Consider the following 21,179-nt stretch of genomic DNA (forward strand, 5'->3'; position numbering starts at 1 on the left):
GCTCCGCTGACCGACAACGACCACCACTTTGAGCGTCGCGACGCACCCGCGACGACAGATGACGGGAGAGACTCACCTGCCAGAGGCGGTTGGCTGAAGGCCCTCGCGGTGACTGCGCCCCGGCTTCGGCGGAAAAGGGTGTGAAGCGTGGACACGGAGAAGGGACGGAGGGCGGATTGGGATCCCCGGAGAGAGAAAGAGGGAGACAGGGGATAGACGGACGGATGCGGCAACGGCGGCGCCGACGGAGGGTGGACCCGTTTCAAGGGAGACAAAACGAGCCCGGGCTCCTCTCCTCGCGCGCGCCGAGCCGAGAGCGAGATGAGCGAGGCAGGAGACGAGGGCTAATTCGAGTGGCCGCCGAGGAGCGAACGGGACCGCGCTGCAATCAGTCGGGCTGTGTTATCGGAGCGCCACGAGAATGGGGGTAGAATCACGATCGCCGCCCCCAGCATCCCGGAGACTGAGGCTGGCCGGGAGGTCTCTTCCCGGGCAACGGCAGCTTCTCGCACAAGCGCAATGCGAACGCGAGAGCTTTTGGTCTATATAGAGCCGCGGGGGTGCTCTTTTCTCTCTCTCTCTCCCTCTCCTCTCCCTCTCTTTTTCTCTCTATCTCCCTAACTCACTCTCTCTCTCTCTCTTTCTCTCTCTCTTCCCCTCCCCCTCTCCAGGTCTCCTCTGCTTCCCTCCTCGGGGGAGACGATGTCCCCCATCCTCTTCGTGTCAGCTTATACGTTCTCCGACGCCCTACGTTCTCCGCCTTGGCGGAGTCCCGCGTCTTTACGTCTTTGTGGATTTTTCCTTCGTGTCGTCGACCACTTCTTGAAATCCCGTTTTACAGACGTAAACGCGTCTTAGACGCGAGAAATCGTGATGAAGAATTTGCGGGTGTTTAACGCTACACCGTTCAGGCCCCGAAGGGAAAAATAGGGCTCTCTCATTTGGAAGTGGCAAATTTGTCGAGAAAGCACTTCTCACTCTCGTATATTTTCCCGCAGAATATCGGCGATATAATCGCGTAACTACGCTTCTGTTGTAGACTAATTTTTACGTGTGAAATGAAACCACTTCCACTCCTCTCATTAATCTAGTGGACTAATTTCATTTGCATAGGTAAGCTTTTCTGCAATCGGCATCGAAGCTTATTGAGCATCTCCATGATTTCTGTCGACGGGGAGTAGTACTCTTTGTCCCGGGGAATTCGCTGCTGTCGTGCTACGAATTTTCCCGCCGTCCCTTTTCCAATTCATCTTCATCGACGAGCCCGTCGTTCGAGAGATGCGAGAAGCCTCAATGGCATCGCATTATTTGCGTGAGATAGACGTCATATCTTTCAACGCGTTTTAATTTAAACGCATCGGAAATTATCTGTAGAATTTTTCGTTTACTTTAATAGGGGTGCATTTTAACATGTACGTAATAAAAGCTCGCAAAGTCCGCTCGCGAGTAAAACTAAAAGATCAAAACATCAGCTAGCAAAATCAGAATATTTCTGTGCCGAAGGCACGATTCTGTAAAACGTAGTATGAACCAGATAACGAGATTCTTTCCCCCTTTTTTTTTATTCAGATGACGCAAGAATGTTGGGCAAAGACTTGAGGGTTTATCCGTGTCAAGTACAGTGTTTTCGGCGCTAGGGCGCATTCATTTGAAAGAGAAGCTGTTATCCGCTGCTAGAGAATTCCGCCCGGGTGAAAGACGAATTTTTGCAAAGTCGAGGAGAGATTTCAAGCGCGTGTTCGATTCAGCCACCGCCACTGCTCCTCCACGGGGAAGATGTCGAGGGGCGGGGGCGGTGGATGGCCAGCGCGAGATAGTTGAACGCGGGGGTGGGTGGCGGCTACAGGGGGAGGGGGGGGCGGCGACGGCGAGGGGGCGAGGCGAGGGCGAGGGGGGCAAAATGCTCCATGGTTCTGCGACCCACTGACCCGCTCGATAACGCTTCCACCGGGGTCACTGACCTTCCTCACGCGCGAAATTCGCGTTGGTACGACCCTCTCACGGCGCTGCCGCGTCTCTCGGCCCGAGTCGAAGATCATCCTGTCGCGCGAGGAGTTTCCCGATCGCGCGCGCGTCTCTCGGCCTCGGTGCATGCCGCAGTATACCGATTGTCGTAGCCGATCGATCGACGTACGATGACGGTGAACGGAAGTGCGCAAGCCAGCGGAAGACGGAGCTGACCGATTGTCAATCTGGAATGCCGGAATTGCTTTTCGATTGGCCGATTGGCCGGCGCTCGAGGATTCGGCGGAATTTATTGCGTGTATACATCGCCGGGCGGGGATGAGAAGCCGCGGTGATTGGAAAAAGCCGCGCGTTGCCCGGCCAAGGAACGAAAGTCGCCGGCTTTTCACGGCGCGGCAACAAACGAACTGAGGTTCGAGTAGCGCAATAAATTTTCCTATGCGTAGACGCGCAACGTATGTATTTTGCCCGCAACGTATCACGAGACGGCAACCTGCGGTCGCGGATCACTGATCCTCATCGATATGTTGCGAGTTATTCTTGAGCTAGTGCGAATTCGCAGGAGTCGATTCAGCGCGATATTCCGCAATACCCGGTAGCGAACGTATAATATTTAGTAACTAAATAATGAAGTTTGGCAGTGGTCCATATTCTCAATCCCGGGCTCCGCGATGTCGCAGCCCTTTCAGATTCTACAGCTGTGTTGAGGAAGCCGGGACCAACGACCGTGAGGCGCGATAATGTGCATTAATCAATAAATGTACCATTTAATTTAATCGCGGTTTATGGTGTGCAAATGTAATAAAAACCTGCAGCTCTTTCTCTCCCGCTTTTAAATATAAGAATCATCGCGAATTGTTTCAGCTCTCGGCGCGTCTTTATTTTGCACATTTATCTTATTTTTGCCACCTACTCTTAACTTCCGCTTGTTACTTTGGTTCTTTTATTTTACATGTGCGCGCGTGTGCGTTAATAAAGGCGGCGAAAAAGTGTAAAGGAATTAAGCGGGGATTTAAGAATCGCGTGGTAACCCGGTTTGTGCAATCGAATCAGGCGCAACAGCTCGTTTGTAGTATTTTTCTGCGTGCTATAATATCGCGTTTCAAGGATTGCGACAGGCGAGACACTCACGCACAGCAGTATTGATTTCGAGACCCGGTGGCGGTGCTGCCGCGATTCCGCGTCTCTAGAACTAAACTCTGAATGAGATATCGCAAAAACGGCGATGGGCCAAAATTTATCTCGGAAAATAATTTCTTCCTCGCAACGGGAAAGAATCTTGCGCGATCTCGACAGTCGTTCCTCCCTTCAAAAGAAATTCCCAGCCGTCCCTTCAAGTTTCTCTACAGTCAGTTTTCAACAATTCGACTCGTGTGCTCGAAGAAAACGCGAGATATGTACTTGCCAGATTTTTTTACACATGACAAAAGTATTACGCATATACTTGATCTTCTCGGCATCGTAATTTCGAGCTTACGATCGATGAATTTTCAGTGAATTTTGTTTTGTGTATCAAGATACACAAAGCCAATACAGAATAAGTTCTGTATCGATTGACTTTTATCCATTGAATGACTGTTGATGAAATTTATCTATGTATTGCTCTGAAAGAGCTCTCTCAAAATGTTATTTCTCTTTAAAAGCACTTATTTTAATATACTATTAATCAGACTAGTCATAAATTGTTACGCCAGTTCTATTCGTATTGCAGCACATTGAATGCTCGCCGTTGCAAAATCGTGACGCGAACTTATCGCATCTCGTAAATGAATCGCAAGAGATAGCGTTCATTCGATTAATTAAGTAACTTACAGCCCCTGCAAAATATGTGAAATTAACGTTTGAAATATCCACGGAGTATTTATATTCTGCGTTAGCTTCATCTTACTCGCCGATTCTATCAGAACTTTTTCGATAATTATTAAGCAATTAACGACGGCCCTCTAATTATATAATGGATCGATACATCCCGGCTAAATATATAAGCTTGAAATACACAAATATACTAGCTCTATTATAAGCCACTTGCTTGCTAAAACACCAAGCGAACGGGCTTGGCGTCTGTAAGTATCGGAGATCGTAAAATGTGTAACCGCCTTGAAGTAAGTATCTCGAAGGCTATTTTAAGTCACTCGAAGGTTTCCAGAGGCTCTTTAATGATAAGCAATGCACTTGAGACACGATATCAGAATTTCACGTGGTGCGATGAGTTAAACGAATGATCCGGATGTTTATGTTTGTCTCAAATTGATAAAGTGCAGAGAGGATCTCATCGTATATATACGTCGAATATCTTTGAAAGAAAATTATAACAATACATCCTCTTAATTCTATTAAAATATATCTCCCCGTATTGTTCGTCAATTATACTATCGTCGACTAATTACTCTCTAAAAGTCAATCAGTGGATTATCACTGAAACCAGTTATAAGCATAACACTGAATAATTCAAGTGAATCAGTGAATATTCACTGTTTTCAGTGATAATCCACTGATTGACTTTTAGAGAGTATCAAGTTGGAAAGAGGCCTTCCCTCGAGTTAAGTAAATATTTAATTTCAACACATTTCGTGAAAATCTTCAATATCATTTCGCAGAGTGGTAATATCAACATATATATATCTCATAGTCCGGGCCTTGTATTTGCCAGAATGTACTTACTTCGCATTCTTTGGCAGCATGCCATTAGCTGGACCAGAATACGTGGGAGTGAGGCAGAGGGGTGGGTTATTCGCGTTCTGTGGAACTAGGGGCTGCCTCGCATGCGCTGGCGAGGTGTGCGAGCCGTAGCCATCGGAGTTGAGCTGAAATCCCCATAACGAGAACAAATTTAAACATTTCCAATAAAACTTCCGTCGGAATTATTACGTACTTTGAAATTAGGTCGAGTGCAATTGTACTTCGTGCCATTACAATCTAATCTTATTTTATGGTTACGGAATGTTCGAGAAAGAAGTTGCCGGATATTCCCTTCTGTATCGTAGATTCTTTGGTTTTTCAACTCGGTTTTTACTGATAGACAAAATCTGTCCCGGTACTTCTGTTAAGGGAAGTTTCTATTGAACCAAAGAAGCTCTCGTGAAACAGATACGCGAATATGAGACATTCCCGTAATAATACGTTCTATTGTGACGTTACGATTACTCACCTTGACAACGGTACCAATCAAAGAATCAGGCGGCATTTCCGGGGGTTCGGGTATCACACCTTGGTTCATATGCGCCGGATAATCGTTGTGCAGATTAGCCTCCTTAACAGGAGTACCACCGTCGAGTCGTTCCATGTCCAGGCTATCAGTCGGTGTTGGCTGGGAGAGCAAGCGCTCTTTCATCTCATGTAGGTATGGACACCGTTGCATCTCTTCAGACTCTTCGTTTTTGTCTCTCTGGCGATCTGAGGAAGAACGAAACTTAAATCAGAAACACGCACGTGGGAACTATTGATCAAACACTTAATACGCATTTCAGTGTGTGATACGCCGTTAGATTCGTAGTGACTCAATAAGTCAAATTTGACTCAATGAATAATCGCCGCTGCTCCTACTCAATATGTTGCTATATTCAACTGTCACGTGTAGTAAAATTTATTATTGCAACACAAATCGTAGTTAGAAACAACTACATCTTTTATTCAATCTATTTTATAGCTTCTTTTAATTCCATCGTTCAATTAAATTAACGACATATTCGGTAGGAATAATGGTGACTACTCATTGAATTAAATTTAATTCATTATGTCACGACAAATGTAGTTGTAGAGCGACTACTTCTTGAGTTAAATTTAACACCACAAATTTAACAGTGTACGGGGTCGCATAGGCTTGCTAATATTTCAGAAAAGTTTACGAGTGTCGCTAAAATATTCGTAATACACTTGTCTCGTTGCGAATGATCGATAACTTTATGTATTATTTCATTTCTCCCTGCGATTCTTCGAGAAAGTATATTAATAAATTCCAGGTCTTTTATACCTGGTCGTACAAGTCTTGTTTCACGAATGACATGTTAGCCACCGGAACAAATTGAAGCAAACGTGATTTAACAAAACTATTGGTAACACGAACGTGTATATTGGTAACAACACAGTGCCGGAATAGCAGCTGTATTTATACGAGTAGGAATGGAATCTTGTTCGCTGAATTTCGTTGGATATTTGTTTGATTTCATTGAGGCGAACGTGCGATCCTTTGAATATTTAGCTTTCAACTAGAATAAGTAACAAAACTTTTGCAAAACACTTTCAGAAGTAAAAGAGAATTAAAAGGCCGAGGATTATAACTTTTAATTCTCAAAACAAATCTCTTTTAAAGTAATCTCTTTTAAAAGGCGCTCAAATTTATATTGAATTTATTTTAAAACTTGGTACGAGTGTCATTTTATGAAAGCTCAGTGTGTTATCACTATTTTTGTTTGCATATTCTTAATTGCTTCATCGTATACTTTGACGTAATTAACATCTATTGAATAGTGATACAATCGAATGAAATGTGAAACTTGTGGTGTACGTTGCACCGATGACCGTGTAAGTCAGGCATGTAAGCTTGTTAAAGCAACAAACGACATTTGTCCTTTAATCGAGAAATTTATCGTATTTATTTTTGCCGCGTTATTATCGAGCCTTGTGACATTCTTCCCTCATCAATCTAACTATAAACGCACGTTTGCAAACAATAAAAAAAACCGCATTATATGAGTTCACGTGCGAAAGGCTTGCATAGTATCTCATTGATTTATTTCACCGAGAGAGCCGTTTCACTAAACTTACTTAAAGCCACGGTACCCATGGTGCACACTTTAGTACGTGTGTTTAATACTATAACAATAATAAAAGAGATTCTCGGGGGGAAACTCGCTTTCGCGCGAGCTGAGTAAGAGCCCAACCGCGATAGTGCAAAGACGAACGGATCGGTACTGTCTCAGAAGGAAGCTCCATCGTCGTTAACTCGCTTCTTGGCTCTCTCCCCATAGTGGAGATCACCAAACATGGAGCTGCGATTGGCGCGCTAGCGTGCTCGCCTGGTCACGTGCATACATCTTTCCACGTGGATTCTCTCCGTACAACTCAACGAGCGAGATGGAAAACGAACGGATGAATCCCGAAGAGATATGTTTGAAGAGACGTCACCTCCAAAGGTGCGCATCCACCGGAAAACAGTTTGCGGACTTTGTTGACGGGAAACCGTTCGCAAATACTATCGTTCGCCAACAATGCATATACAAATAGTTCGCGATCAGCTCTCGAATATCGGCGAAAACCGAACGCGTTGTCTAGACCAGCGGTCACTTTCCTCTTTGATCTTATCGCTCGTACGGCGGACTTGTAACAAATGGCAATAAATTCAAAATAATAATCGGTTGCGAGTTTATTAACGGTTTGCCAGCTGTTCAAGGGTCCACAGAAATAAAGCGACTCGCGATCTATTCGCAAATTGTTTTTCAATCTCTGAAGATGCATTTTAATATGATCGTGGGATTGTTCTCTAAAATCTCGCAGGAATGGCTGATTCGCCGTTAATTTAGTCATTTGGATCTAACGACCCGAACTCGACATTCTGGACACTCACATACAAGTATATTTACATGTCATGTATGTATATTCAAATGCATACGTTTCTATGAGCGATAGTGCAGTAAAGGAAAAGTAGAAATGGGGTATATATTTTTAATTTAAGGACAACTTATTTTTATAAAGAATACAAATCATTTTGGATTTTTAACAGCCCAAACTCGACACACTGGACACTCTGCATTTACACGTCATGTACATTCAAATGCATACGTTTCTATGAACGATAGTGCAGTAAAAGAAAAGTAGAAATAAGGTATATATATTTAATTTAAGAGAACGACTTATTTCTACAAAGAATAAAAAATTAAACTAACTTATATAAATTAATTTAGTATGATCAGCTCGTTGGATGTAAAAACAAATGAGTCAATACAAAGGCCAATAATGTTACGAGCGAATAAAGGATGAAAGTCGTATAGTTAATAATTTAAAACATTTTCTTCGTATGTATTAAAATTCAAGTGTATACAAGATTGTTGCGAACGTTTCGGTGTCACAGCACCTTCTTCAGCGCAAAGTTAAGTTAATAAATAATAAATAGTAAAAATGTATAAAGTGTATAAATTAATGATCTTCAAATCAATCAAATGAATCAAAGTTCATGCTGGGATATCGCTGTTTAAATAGGCTAACCAAATACATAAATACTCACAAAGATAAAATTGAGAAATTAAAGGAAACAAACGTAGTATATAAAATACCATGTAAGGAATGTAATGCGTCGTACGTAGGACAGACTAAGAGAAGGTTGAACACGAGACTGAAAGAACATAGAAATAATGCTAGATTGGAACCATCGAGACACTCGGTATTAACCGAACACATGGTTGAATCAAATCACACCATGGATTGGAGCAAAGCCTCGATCCTTGATAAGGAACCGTTTTGGCAGAAAAGAATAATCAGCGAGATGATTCATATAAAGGAGCAAGAAAACGGCATTAACTTACAAAAAGATACTGAGTCACTCGATGGATCCTACTTTGACCTCCTTAAAAAGCTAGCTAATTTCAAAGCAACACTATAAAAGGTAAATACATGTGCGACCGCTCTTAGTCAAAAACTACAAGTCACCAGAGAGTGACACGAAATCTGTCAAAAACTCGAGCTAATAGCGAGGAACCGATAAAATGTAAGTTTTAAGATATCTATAATATAAAAAATCTTAAAATCTAACCAAGAAAATTCACACATCAGATCACTCACTAGAAGAACGATCCTATTTTGGCCGACAAACTAAAAATAGGAAAACCGGAACATATCCTCAATACATCATTATTTGACGGAAAAGAACAGAATTCAGACAAACAAAAACCACACGACAGGTTTATTATAAAGATAATGCGACTCCTATCTCTAGGCACTAACTTTATTTTATATCTTTTACTTTTTGACCGTAATTAATTTATACACTTTATACATTTTTACTATTTATTATTTATTATTTATTATTTATTAACTTAACTTTGCGCTGAAGAAGGTGCTGTGACACCGAAACGTTCGCAACAATCTTGTATACACTTGAATTTTAATACATACGAAGAAAATGTTTTAAATTATTAACTATATGACTTTCATTCTTCATTCGCTCGTAACATTATTGGCCTTTGTATTGACTCACTTAACTTATATAAGATCTTAATATAAGAATAATAAGAAAAATAGAAATAGAAATAAAAGCGAGAATACGATTAAAGTATAGATTTGACGTAGATGGGGCAGAATAACGAAAGCTAAAAACTTATTTTTGTTTCTGTCCCTCAATTAAGAAGATAAACCAAATTATTGTTATTAAAGTGGAAACAATATTGATAAAGTCTGTTAAGGCAGGATCGGCTAAATCGTTTATCCACGTAATTCTTTCATACAATCGCATTTCATTGTCGTCTATCAATTTAGATATTAATTTAGTTTTATACAAATTTTGATGCGGAACTGTGTCAGTCTCGATATCGAACTATCGAATTTTTAATCCGTTACTTTGAATCAATCTATTTAAATTGTACGGCTTTGTACATTTGTCGAAGCATGAAGGAAACGCGTCACTTTGTTATGGTACAGCACTGGAAGGGCGGTGGGAGTTTGGGAACGGTTACTGACCTATCTCCTCTCATGGCTACAGTCTATCTTTGTAAGAACGAGGCAAGCGGCGCAAAATAGCGCTGTAGTGATACGGAGCCACGATGCGAATCATACGGGAGAGGAAATTCTAACTTTATCGGCTATCTATCTAATAAAAAATTAAACACATCAACCGTACATATATATATATATGTGTAAAAAATAATCCTTTAATACTCGTTGCAAAATATATTTACACCGTCGAATCTATAAAATTACTATCTGCTCGTACCGTCCAGATTTTACCTCATGTCGCGTCTGAATAATCGCGCCGCCGAACGTTGATAATTAACATCCATCAGTTACAAGCCGGACCTTACGCTACGTCTGGTCCAAATGGTCCCAATTTGTGTAATTGACGATACGCGCGAAACAAGAGTCCGAGGACCGAGAATTTGAGATCCCGCGATAACTGACCTGACCGAGCGCACATTCAGGTGACGTCGCGACGTCGCGACGTCTACTGCAAGCTTATTCCGTCGTGCAAGCTCTTTTCTCCCTCTCTTCCTACTTTCATCCATCGTCGTCAACTATACACACAGACACCCACACGCACATATCTACATATATATATTTAGAAATTTACGCTTCGCCGAGAACAGTAGCTTTAATTACGAATATCCATTCGCGACTCGGCCCCGTCTTTCGTTCTTTCCTTTCTCTCCTGTACCGATCGCTTTTCTTCCCTCGCACATACACGTGAACGTCGACGAGCGAAATTATTTCTGCCGCCCGTTCGCCCTTCGCTGTGCCGCGACGAGATTTTCAGGCGAGATTCGCGCGACAGCACCGATTTCCGAGATCCCGCACTGTCAGCGGGCGACGAACAATCGATCACAGAAACACGATAATGGATTCGAGAATGCCTCGAGGGTAATTCTCAAATCGCTGCTGAACTTATGGTCCGAGGGCGCGGATGGCGGGATAATTTGGAGACGACTTGTGCATTTACGGACGGAATTTAGTCAATTACGAAAATCGTTATTGAATCGACAGACGAAATTATCGGTTTTCTTCAGTACATAATTAATGTAAATTTTTTTATATGTTGTTGAAAAAATGTTAGCAGCGACACGCGCTTTTTCGCGGCCGCTTTTTGATTTGACGAACACCACCGCTCGCGCAGTTCGTTCGCCGTGATTTAATAGAATTATTCTATTTGAAATTTTTGACGTCGCGTCGCACAAAGTTATAATTGACTGAAATCAGACTACGTAAAAGCCTTTCTATTGACACAGCGCGGCGGGTAGGCTTGTCGATCGATCGATCAAAAGCCTACCTGCACATGCGAAAGTGAAGAGTGTCCCTTCAGAATTTGTTTCAATTCCAGTGATTCCTTTGAAAGGATTTTGCACCTGATATAAAACGTGACATTTTTCACGTATGCAAATACGAAGTGTGACAGGGTTGCGTTACGAAGTGCACACGCCGTTGCGCAACTCAATACAATAATCGCGCTCTAAATTTCCCCGCCCACGTCCGATAAGATCTAGACCACGCAGAAGTTTCCGCGGGAGGCTGAATCTGAGGAGAGAGACCTGTATTTCGTACAAAGGGAGAAGAATATCGGAGTTCGGAAATAAGGTTCCGAGCTTGAAAGCTCCCGATATCAAGACGTCGGGCTCGTTTTAGCTGATACGTAGCGTCGAACCTGGTCTTTGAGCCCTCTCTAACGAAGTAATAAGTTCCAAAGTCTAAGTTCTTGCCGGCTGATTACTTTATCCCTGTGCTCCTCGGCGCACAAGGACCGGTCGTTAATAGATTCCAATTCACTTTAGGGTCTTCGTGCCTCTCGTCCGGGATTAAACAAGATCACTCGGTAGTCACAGCTAACTTTCAACTACCAGATGCACTTGACTCGAACTGAAAATCGACATTTCGCGAATGTGCACGCGAGCAGCGGATCGAAGAGACTCGATGAATAAAATTGCCGAGAACGCTACGAGGCCTCGAAAATAAAAGATTAAAATCGATCGGCACGGACGCTCGGACACCATCTTCCTATCATTGAATATGAAAGCGCACCGGACGCCACGTGCATAAATTTTAATCGAGTTATTTCCATCGTCGAAATTAACGCGTAATGGAAACATATTGAATTAATATAAAGATGAAGCGTATCGACAAGCCTGGCGTGTGTTTCAGTTCTCAGACCGCCAAATATAATTCGCTGAATTATCGATGTATTTCGATCGAAGGAAAATAGCTTCGAGTCACGGCCGCTGTTTATTATTAGTTGGCCAGTTGCGCGTCCTCATCCGCAATATGTTGTATAGGAGAAAATTTCAAAAGTAATTTTTGCGTTGTTCAAAGACGGATGATCGAATTGTATAACCGCGGCGGTGACAGAAGCCGATGGCCATTCAGTGTTATCGCCGAGCAACGTAGTGTCGGCGCATTCATCCCACTGTCACAATTACTCCGATCGGCGCCCACCACAAATTGGCTCACTGTATCAGTGAAATTCCAGCGGCGCATTCGGCCGACGACGTCGTGGACGCGCGCGACGGAAGTCGGCGAGCTTGCACACGCGGTGGTCGCTCGCGATGGCGGAGGGTAATCTCACGCGGCCGTGCGACTCTCGCGGGGTGACAGACAATCAAATCGCCACACATGTACAAAGGTCGCGGGGGGGCGAGGTTATTGCTTTCGCCGGGGTGAACCGCGCGCTCGCTCGCTCGCTCGCGAGCGTGCGAGCGTCACAACAAACGGAAGCCGGAAGTAGCCGCGGATCGATTCGCAGCCCCGCTCGGTCGTGGACCTCGAAAAAGCCGGCAGCCCCGTCGGAGCGCTCTACCGCGGCACGGCACGGCGCCCGACACGAAACACCAGCCAGACTGCGTGGCGACCACCTGTGAGCTTCGTATCGGCGCCGGCGTCGCGACGCCCACGTAGGTACTATCCATCGACCGATCCGGCTACATGCCGCTCCCCCGTGAGGGCCGCGTTCCCGGCGTCGAGTTGGTCAATGACGCTCGTTCTTTGATACCGTCGGTAATTTCCCAACTTGCTTGTTATCCGCCTGATGTGCCGGAAGGTCGGCTTGATGCAAAATTCTCCTTTATTCCCCTTTGGTCCCCGTTTTATATAGAGCCGTTTTCACAATTGCAATTACAATCCCGCGGATTGTAGGATTTCAATTGCGACCGTTCGATCGCGTTGAAGCGTTGTTTCGCGCGACGTCCCGCGCGTCATTAAAATTTTCGCGTAAATGTTACGCCGGAGAGAATCGCGGCGGGAATATTGGAGTAGAAAAAGATATTCTCTCTCTCTCTTTTGTGCACGAGGATACATGTGAGTGCAGACAAAACGTTTCCGCGCAGCGATTCTATGAAGATCGACATTACCTCGATTGCAGTTGCGCTACATAGTAATCGCTGTAATTAAGGTAATTATAACATTGCCCTTCCGCCCGCGACTTTGCTATCTCGGAAATATTTGTACCGGTTTTGCTTTCAACTCGGAATACGTTTTACAATACTTTTCGATTGATCGCGATCCTTTGTGAATTTTACTTGAAAATTTACTCGAGTTTTTATTATTTTCAAAGATCGACGAAAAGAAATAAAAAGCTAGAGAAAGCCATTTTCTCTTTAGATTTGTTTAACAAAAAATGATATTGAATAAAATAATATTCAATAAAAATTATTTATTTAACGAAAAGTATAAAATCAGAGAACGCATTGTTTTATATTCTGTTAGTGACGTTATTATTTAATATTGGATTTTAAAAAGTTTTCCTCTCTCTGAGCAGGTAAGAAAATTTCCTATTATAAAATTATCAATGAAATAATAGAAGAGAGAGGACTCACGAAAATTTGTTTCTTATTTTCTTACCTCCATTATGAGTCACGTATATTTCAGAGATCTCTCAAAATATCTTCATAACACACTCACAATGTGCCAAATTAACCAAGGCACAACTCAGTTGCGATCACGGATTTATATAATATTTTTACACCAATATAATATTCTACGTAAAAGGGCATGCAAAATATATTTTTATTTCGACATTAAGCACACCAACATTAAATTCGCTCTTGCAATTTAAATAAAACGTAGTCTTTCGACGTCGCACGTAAAGGTTTTTTCTCGAAAATTAATTTAATATTGTCCTATCGAACGCGGTATTTGTTTAAAATTTGTCTGAAATGCCCAAGTACGGGGGCAGAGCCGCTTCGAGGCACTCGCGTCGCGCTTCACGTCTCCCGCGCGAATAATCGCGGTTCCACGATGGTCGCGCGATACCCAGCCGAGATCCTTTCTCTTTCCGAATCGCGAGTTGGCAGTGGATACTCTTGGAGGCGAGTGGCTTAATAATATATGCAAAAGCGTTTCGCGCCGAGCTTATTTTCGGTGCTGAATTCAGACGCTGTGGACGTTAACTCGCGCGTAGAATTGTTTTTCAAATATCTTTTGCAGTAGCATTTTTCACCAATTTCACTTTTTTATCCACAACTTTCTCTCGTGGCTTCTACAAAGTGTCTTTTCGTCGTCTTGTCCATCAGACGCCTTTGAAGTCCGACATACCCAGCCTTCCTCTAGCATATCAAAAACGAAGACAGATTACTGCGGACACTATAGGGCGTTAAAAGTACACAAAGGGCTCTCTCCTCGAGTTCTACACGTACCTTGCCGTCCGTTGCGACTTCAAAGAAGTCCACAACTAATAATAGACGTGTTCTTACTTTTCATCTATCGTGATTTCTCTCGTCCTCCGACAGCAGCCTCGTTTTAGATACACGCGAGGAAACAGAAATTCCTTCGACTGTGGGACTCTCGTTTTGGCAAATTTTCGATCAAATCGCGGTTTGCACACTTGTCCTGTATCGCTGGCGAGTCGGGAACCGCGATATCTAATCTACCTCGAGGAGTAATCATGGATGGTAAAGTGGCTCGAATAAAGACACTAGATGGGTGAATTCATGTTCGAGTTGAATATGTCTCCCCCCTTTTTTTTCAGTCATGAAACCGCAGTTCAATGCTACGTCTGGTGAACGTGGTACACGCATGTACCATGTGCGCGTGTGTAGCGTCCGGACCCAAACGATCCTCTCGTTTTTTACTCGCTGGTCCTTGACTCGATTTTTGGGTCGTTGCAATATAAATACCGGCTGGTCGATAAGTTCAAGGTTCGCGGCACGGTCGAACCGAAGCCTCCGCGCATTTATCAGCTCGTTAACCGCTCCCCTTTCACATATAGTTTGAAACACGCCGCGCGCATTTTTCTCGTTTACGCAAGATTAATTGGCGCGGTCAGGCGCGAGAGCCATTTTTCAAAACGTACGCCATGATGAAAAATTTATAATTTAGACGGCAAATTTAGGCGGGGCGGGCGCGAGACGTTTTAACGGACTTCCAAAAATTAATATGACCAAAATATATTACACACTGATCATGTAATATCTTGAAATGATTTGAATGCTCTCGTTCGTGCACTCGCGCGCGTTTACATTTTGTGTATATTTCTTCGAATTTTATTTTATCTTTTCTTTGCGAACTCTATTTCGGGAATGTTATTCCGTATGTGTCGCTTTTCTGGCGAAAATAATATGCTTATTAAAAGTTTGTAAGAAGTTTGTTTAAATGTTGAGTCAATGTTTTATTTGAGTTTTAGAACATTTATTGAATTAGCAGGTGTGTTTCTTCAGATTGCCAGTATTAATAATAATAAGATTTCAAGACGACAAAATTATTGACTTGGTTTAGCTTATTTTTCAAAACATCTCTGACGGTCTTAGTTTGTTTCTCCTCTATGTTTACAACGATTGCCTGATCTTTGAACACTAAAATGACGAATCAGTCTTGGTCTTACATCCCTCGTCTCCGGACGTCAGTGAAAGTGTACTTTTAATACAGAACTCTATTCCGCTAAAATGCGTTTTTACTTGCATTTGACATAACTCCGTAACAAGGCAGGCCTACAATTATTCTACGATACTGTGCAATGCCTATATACTTTTCGCGTAATTTATATGTAAATCACTTACTCTTAGATTCTAAACCAATGGTCGAAACGTAGTGAAAGCGTATTTAATAAATGTGGCCAGCTGAGGTCGATTGAAATTTGAAATCTTATTGTTCATTGAATTGTTTGTGAGATACAAATTTTAACATGGAGTTGTTTATGACATGTTCACGGTTATAAGTGTTCAAATTGCGTTTAATGATACAATGTCAAACGTTTCCACTATAGTTTTCTAAGTGTTTGTAAAATGTTATTGTCGATAAAGAATTAACCAGGTGTTTGCAACTTCCAAACGGTGTAACCATCAATGAAACTCTTCATAAATAAATGTAAGCATCATCTATCACTTAAAATTTTCGCCTGGGTTCACGTATCGCGATGAGTTTTCTGAAACCTCTAGGCTATATCGCGAATGCATTCCATCCCGTAAGCTATTTCATGCGTTCGCTACACGCAACCAATTTAAAAATCGATATAACCGGCGTGGAATTGTTTTGCTAGAAAGTCATTGACCGAGAAACCGGCGTAGAAAGTAGCATTATTTTGATCAGCAGCTACACCACATATTGCGCGATTGGCAGTCATCATTCGCGAGTGCAAATAACAAAGTTGCAGACGCGCGCACGTAAACAATCCCGTCGGTCTAATTGATGATTGGAATTTTAGATTACGCCGTTAGCTCCAATTGTGTCGTTGGTTCTTGCAACTCGCGTTGAACGCGTGAAAATTAGAATTGAAAATTATATCACGGATTCAGGAGCGTCTGCTATTGTTTTTCGATATTCAACGCGCGCGAGAAATTTCGCGTCGACGCGCTCAAACTCGCACGTTTCGTCCAGGCGATTCCCACGGCATCTAATGAATATTCTGATACGGCAGCTCTGTTATTTTTATTGCGTATCTGCTGTGAAACTCCAATCTCGCGACATACCGTCATATACATATTTCACTCGCGATATTTAGGATCGATTATCATCTTAATTAGGCTTTGCTATCACCCGCGGCGGTGACGTTGACTACGGCGGCGACGGTGACGGCGGCGGCGGCGGCGGCGGCTGCGGCGCGGCGGTGGCGGCTTGTGAACAAATTAACAAAGCTCCCCGAAAGTTGATATGCACGTGACATGACACGAGCCGATCGTCGCGCGCGCAACACGTAATCTCGATACAAGACACCCGGCGCGAAGGCCCAGGAGAGAGACGGCACTGGTAAGACACCCTTGGCAAATCCCACATGACAGACATACTCACGCGTTCATGAAACGAGGATGAGGCTCTATGCCATGGGCAAGTCCCTGACCTTCCAGAGTCGTCCCGAGGGCGAGACGATTCCTCGCCGAGGCAGAGCACCTCCCCGTCGGAGGTGCTCCGGATTCCTCGCTGTGCTGGCCGTCGATTTGGCTGCGAGAGATGGCCGAAAGCTCGCTGCGGACAAGCTGACAACGTGACGACGCCGATCGCGCTACCCCCGCAGCAACGTGCCGCTGGTCGGCGCTGGGCGGATGTAAACAACCGGAGACCGGAGCTTGCGCCCTGCCCGGAAGCTGCCGCCGCTCTTTCCGTCCTTTCCGGCGGAACGACTTCTTCGTCTCTTCACCCTCCCCGTCTCCTCCTCCTCTCGCCGTTGCGCCCCTCGTATTGCGTGGACCTGGGTGGCCCTGGTGGTTCGCGTGTGCGTGCACGATCCCGGCTCGAGTTTGCCAGCCGGCCGGCTGATCCGGTCTCACTCTCGGTACGTCTGCGACGCTGCGCGGCCGCCCATGGCGGTATAATGGCGACGCTCAGTTGGCTATGGGGGTCGCCGCGCGCGCGAAGCCACCCCCATGCAATGTGGAGAGGCGATCAATACCCAACTCCCGCGATTCCCGCTTTTCCACCCCGTGGACGTGCCTCTCTGTCCCCCTTCGACAGCGTACTGTTGCGCCTATATTGATGCCGGTGGTAGGCCTGGCGCTCGTACAGGGGTAGTAGCGGCGACGTTGGCGAGCCGTTGCGTCAAAACAGCCCCGCGGAGCGAGCCTCGCTTCACCGAGTGGACGGCTGTGGGGAGGACGGAGGTTTTCAGGGTTATTACAGGTGGAATGGTAGGGTTAACGCGAGCGCACCGAGCAGGCGAACCGCGCGCGCGGCGGTTCTTTGTCCTCTTTTTTTTTTTTACCCCGATCGTGTAGCTTCACGCTTGTAAAAAGCCCGCACGAGGCGAGCTGGATATAGCTGACGAAAAATTGAAGGCTTTGTCGTCGAAATTTTCCTGTGTACTCCGTCGTTGATAGCGGCACGAGTGATAAGCTTTTACATAAATATGCGAAGGTATTACGTGGGATGTTAATTGGTTCGCCCAAACTTGTCCGCATTTTCCGCCGTCCCGTCGAGGAGCCCAAAGCCCAATTTGGCAGCAGTCTGGCGAGCCTATTGATTTTATACATTACGACTTAAACGGCTCCATGTAACGATGGATACGGGGTTGTATCGCGGGGTTTGACTACTAAAATGCACCCTCTTTCGAGTGCCCGGAACTCGGCAACACCGACGAGGGGTGGATTTAGCCCGTAATTACGGGCACTTCCCCACCACGCAGCGATCATCCACCGGGCAGTCTGGATAGCAGCGACGCTTCGCAACAACACGGGAGCGAATACTGTTATTTTCTTCGTCTTTGGTTTCTGGTTTTCACCAAGCATGAATATTCGCGTGCCAGCTTGTTCGCTTTTACCTGCGGCGGCCGCCCCGATCGAGAGGTGATCGCGGTGATGTTACAACGAGGTTAATTTGCAGGCGAAAGTAGGGTAAACTTTTTACCTGTAGAACCGACTGACGGGCTATTTTTATTGTTGCGAGGCATCATAATTAAAGTCCGGCGTTCATGATCGTCATAATCTCGTTTCATCGGTTATTCCCCCGTCGGAGAGGGAATTTAGACATTAACCGTTTAGCCGCGCGGCTAAACTCGGGGGACAATTACGGGTGAAGAATATGGAAATACAACGCGATCGCGATACGCCTCTCCAGCCTGTTACTTTCTTATTAATCGGCACAAGCGATGTTATCACTTGGCAGCGGGGAAAAGGTTTTCCCGCTGCTAATCGAGAAATTACAATTTCTGTTTCCGTACGTTACTCTTTTGCTCAAGTTCTTATTATTTATGACTTTCGATACTTTGCGTAACGGCTGAAATCTCCATAAGGGTATCTAATGGGCGGGAGAGCTCATTGTTTGAGGCTGGACCACGTTTAAAATTATTAACGACTAAGAATTTCAAGATATTTTTTACAATTTTACCTCACCGGAAGTTAACCAGAAAAGGACCGAAACGTTTGTCTTTGAAGAAACTTTATTAAATGTATTAAGTTGAAATCATGGCGTCTTATCTCTGCGCTTGGCTTGCAGCCTTTTCTTTTTATATTTTCAAATAAGGAACGACGAGATCCTTTCATACAAGAAAGGTCTAATGCAAGATGTAGCTAGCTAAATAATTTTAATAGAGGAAAGTCCCCTATTATGAGATAGGCTTCTAATACGTTGATGAAATATTGCTGGCGACATTGAAGAATTTTTATCAGTTGATTATTTGCCATTGACCTAAAACATGGTGTTTCCCGAGCAATTGGGAAACGGGGAAGGCGGGAGGAAAAACTTAAAAATCGCGTATTCGACAGTTCTCAGTACGGCCGACAACCCTTCTCGGCACGCAGTTCAAAAGAGTCGAAATAGACGCGTAGACAACATCTTTATATTGTTATTGCGACAAATATTATCATATGCCTCGGTGGTCGAATTGGTGAGACGCCCGCCTAGAGTGTAGGGAGGTTCAGGTTCAAACCCTGGCTGAGGTAATACTTTTCGCAAAAAATGTTCTGTGCTATTAAAAATGCCGGGTTTGGTCAAGAAAACACTGACGAAATTTAATTATTTTAAATCCTATACTTAGCATGCGATACAATACCCCCCCTCTTCCTGCTGCAAAGAAATCTTATACATAATTTATATATTTTGTTAACAATTCCGCTGTCCTTCTACCACAAATTAAGCTAAAAAATAATATGTGTGCAACAAGTGCTTCTATTATTGGAAGCACCACCAGACATCTTCGTGCTCCTGTAAGAACGGTTTCCGCTTTGTGCACTTGCCGAGCTAAAGGCGATCGACGGGTCGCGGACGACGCCTTCGGAAACCGAGAGCCGGGAGCACACACCCACGCGGGACAGGCGGTAGCCTGCAACCGACAAACATTAGGCATTAAATCGAGCGCACGAAGGTCGTATCGTTCGCACGCTCTCTTATGCAACGACCCTCTCACGCGCCACGATAAAAACGCGTTCGTTGTGCACGTCCGCACGTGCATCCCGTTCTCGCGGAATTCGACTTGGCGCCGATTCCTCTCGCGACTGTCGTGGAGGAACCACGAGAGTCAACAACGAGATCTCGGTTGACGCGACGGTAAAAATAGTTGCGTCGTATTTCTGAGTTTTCAAGAATTGTACAAGTATTTCAACCAAGTAATACTATAAGTTTTATACAATTATACAAAGTGTTCGGTTTATAAAAATAATTGTATGAAGTATGTGCAAGGTGTAATTGATTTCTTGCCGTCAAAATGTCGCAGGTGTAGTTTAAGATTAAAACAACGATACTGAGTCTTTAAGCCGGGGGTGATAATAATTATTGGTAATTTAGTACAATTCTGGAATTCGGGCAGCAACGAAAAGTCGAAGATAATACCGGGTATTCAAAAGCGCTGTCAGTAGTATTGGCTATAATGAAGAGTTAACGAGAACAATACTCGTTAAGGAACTTTTGTATTTCGCGCGAATTACGCAAGGCATTTTAGCCGATCGAGTTTACTTGATAGCGGAGTAATTAAGCGCCCATACTCCATCTATCAATTTAGTCTAATTACGTCTCAAGAGTACTCAGGGGAGCGTTTCTACGTCAACGACATGTCCAATATAAAACAGTTCCCCGCGTGTACATTTTCAAATATTAAAGCGTATAATTAATTCAATTAATTCAATAACATTCATTGTGCAGCGAAATATATTAATATTTCTCACAGTACGTATTTCGGACAATACATTATTATTATTACTACTGCAATTAATACTAATAGTTTATTACTATTAATTTCGAAAGTAACGCTTAATAATCTTTGCAAATTAATGAAGGCTGCGAGTGTACGTAAAAGCCCCACACGTGTTTTTTAACGCACTTCTGTAGTACTTAAATTATTTAACGCTATAAAGCTATCTATGGCCGGTATTCATAGTCGGATCTTATATTCAAGACCGTCTTGAATTTATCTAAGGGCGCCGCATGGAAAATTTCATTGGCTACGGAGTATTCAAAGATGATCTTAAGACAATCTTCAATATAAGATCTGACTATGAATACCGGCCTGTGTATTAAACAGCAGAATTAGAAACGATCTCTGGAGTTACAGATAGTGGCAGGATAATATAATTACATATTAATTTAAAAAAAAATGCTGTACACAATCGTGATTTAGTCTTGAGGTTTACCGATTAAATTGATATGCTCGTAGATGTTCAATTTGCGTGAGA

At 43.7% G+C, this 21,179-nt stretch overlaps 1 protein-coding gene across 4 annotated transcripts in view; it reads right to left on the reverse strand.

The window, feature by feature from the left end:
• Positions 1–16,984, reverse strand: part of LOC105562189 — a 32,466-nt gene extending 15,482 nt beyond the window's left edge. Inside the window, exons 1-3 of one of the 4 annotated variants that reach the window (XM_012012815.1) lie at positions 16,873–16,984; positions 5,114–5,358; positions 4,627–4,769 (exon numbers count right to left, since the gene is read on the reverse strand). In XM_012012815.1, the coding sequence (XP_011868205.1) occupies positions 4,627–4,769; positions 5,114–5,323 (353 nt within the window). In that variant the 5' untranslated portion in view covers positions 5,324–5,358; positions 16,873–16,984. Of the gene's footprint in view, positions 1–76; positions 460–4,626; positions 4,770–5,113; positions 5,359–9,900; positions 10,263–13,491; positions 13,868–16,872 lie in introns of those variants that run through there. The other 3 variants (XM_012012814.1, XM_012012816.1, XM_012012817.1) reach the window with 3 other exon arrangements.
• Between the last annotated feature and the right edge of the window lie 4,195 nt (positions 16,985–21,179).

This window comes from Vollenhovia emeryi, unplaced genomic scaffold (genome assembly GCF_000949405.1).
Source record: "Vollenhovia emeryi isolate VEMERY1.0 unplaced genomic scaffold, V.emery_V1.0 DF939193.1, whole genome shotgun sequence".
Taxonomy (NCBI): domain Eukaryota; kingdom Metazoa; phylum Arthropoda; class Insecta; order Hymenoptera; family Formicidae; genus Vollenhovia; species Vollenhovia emeryi.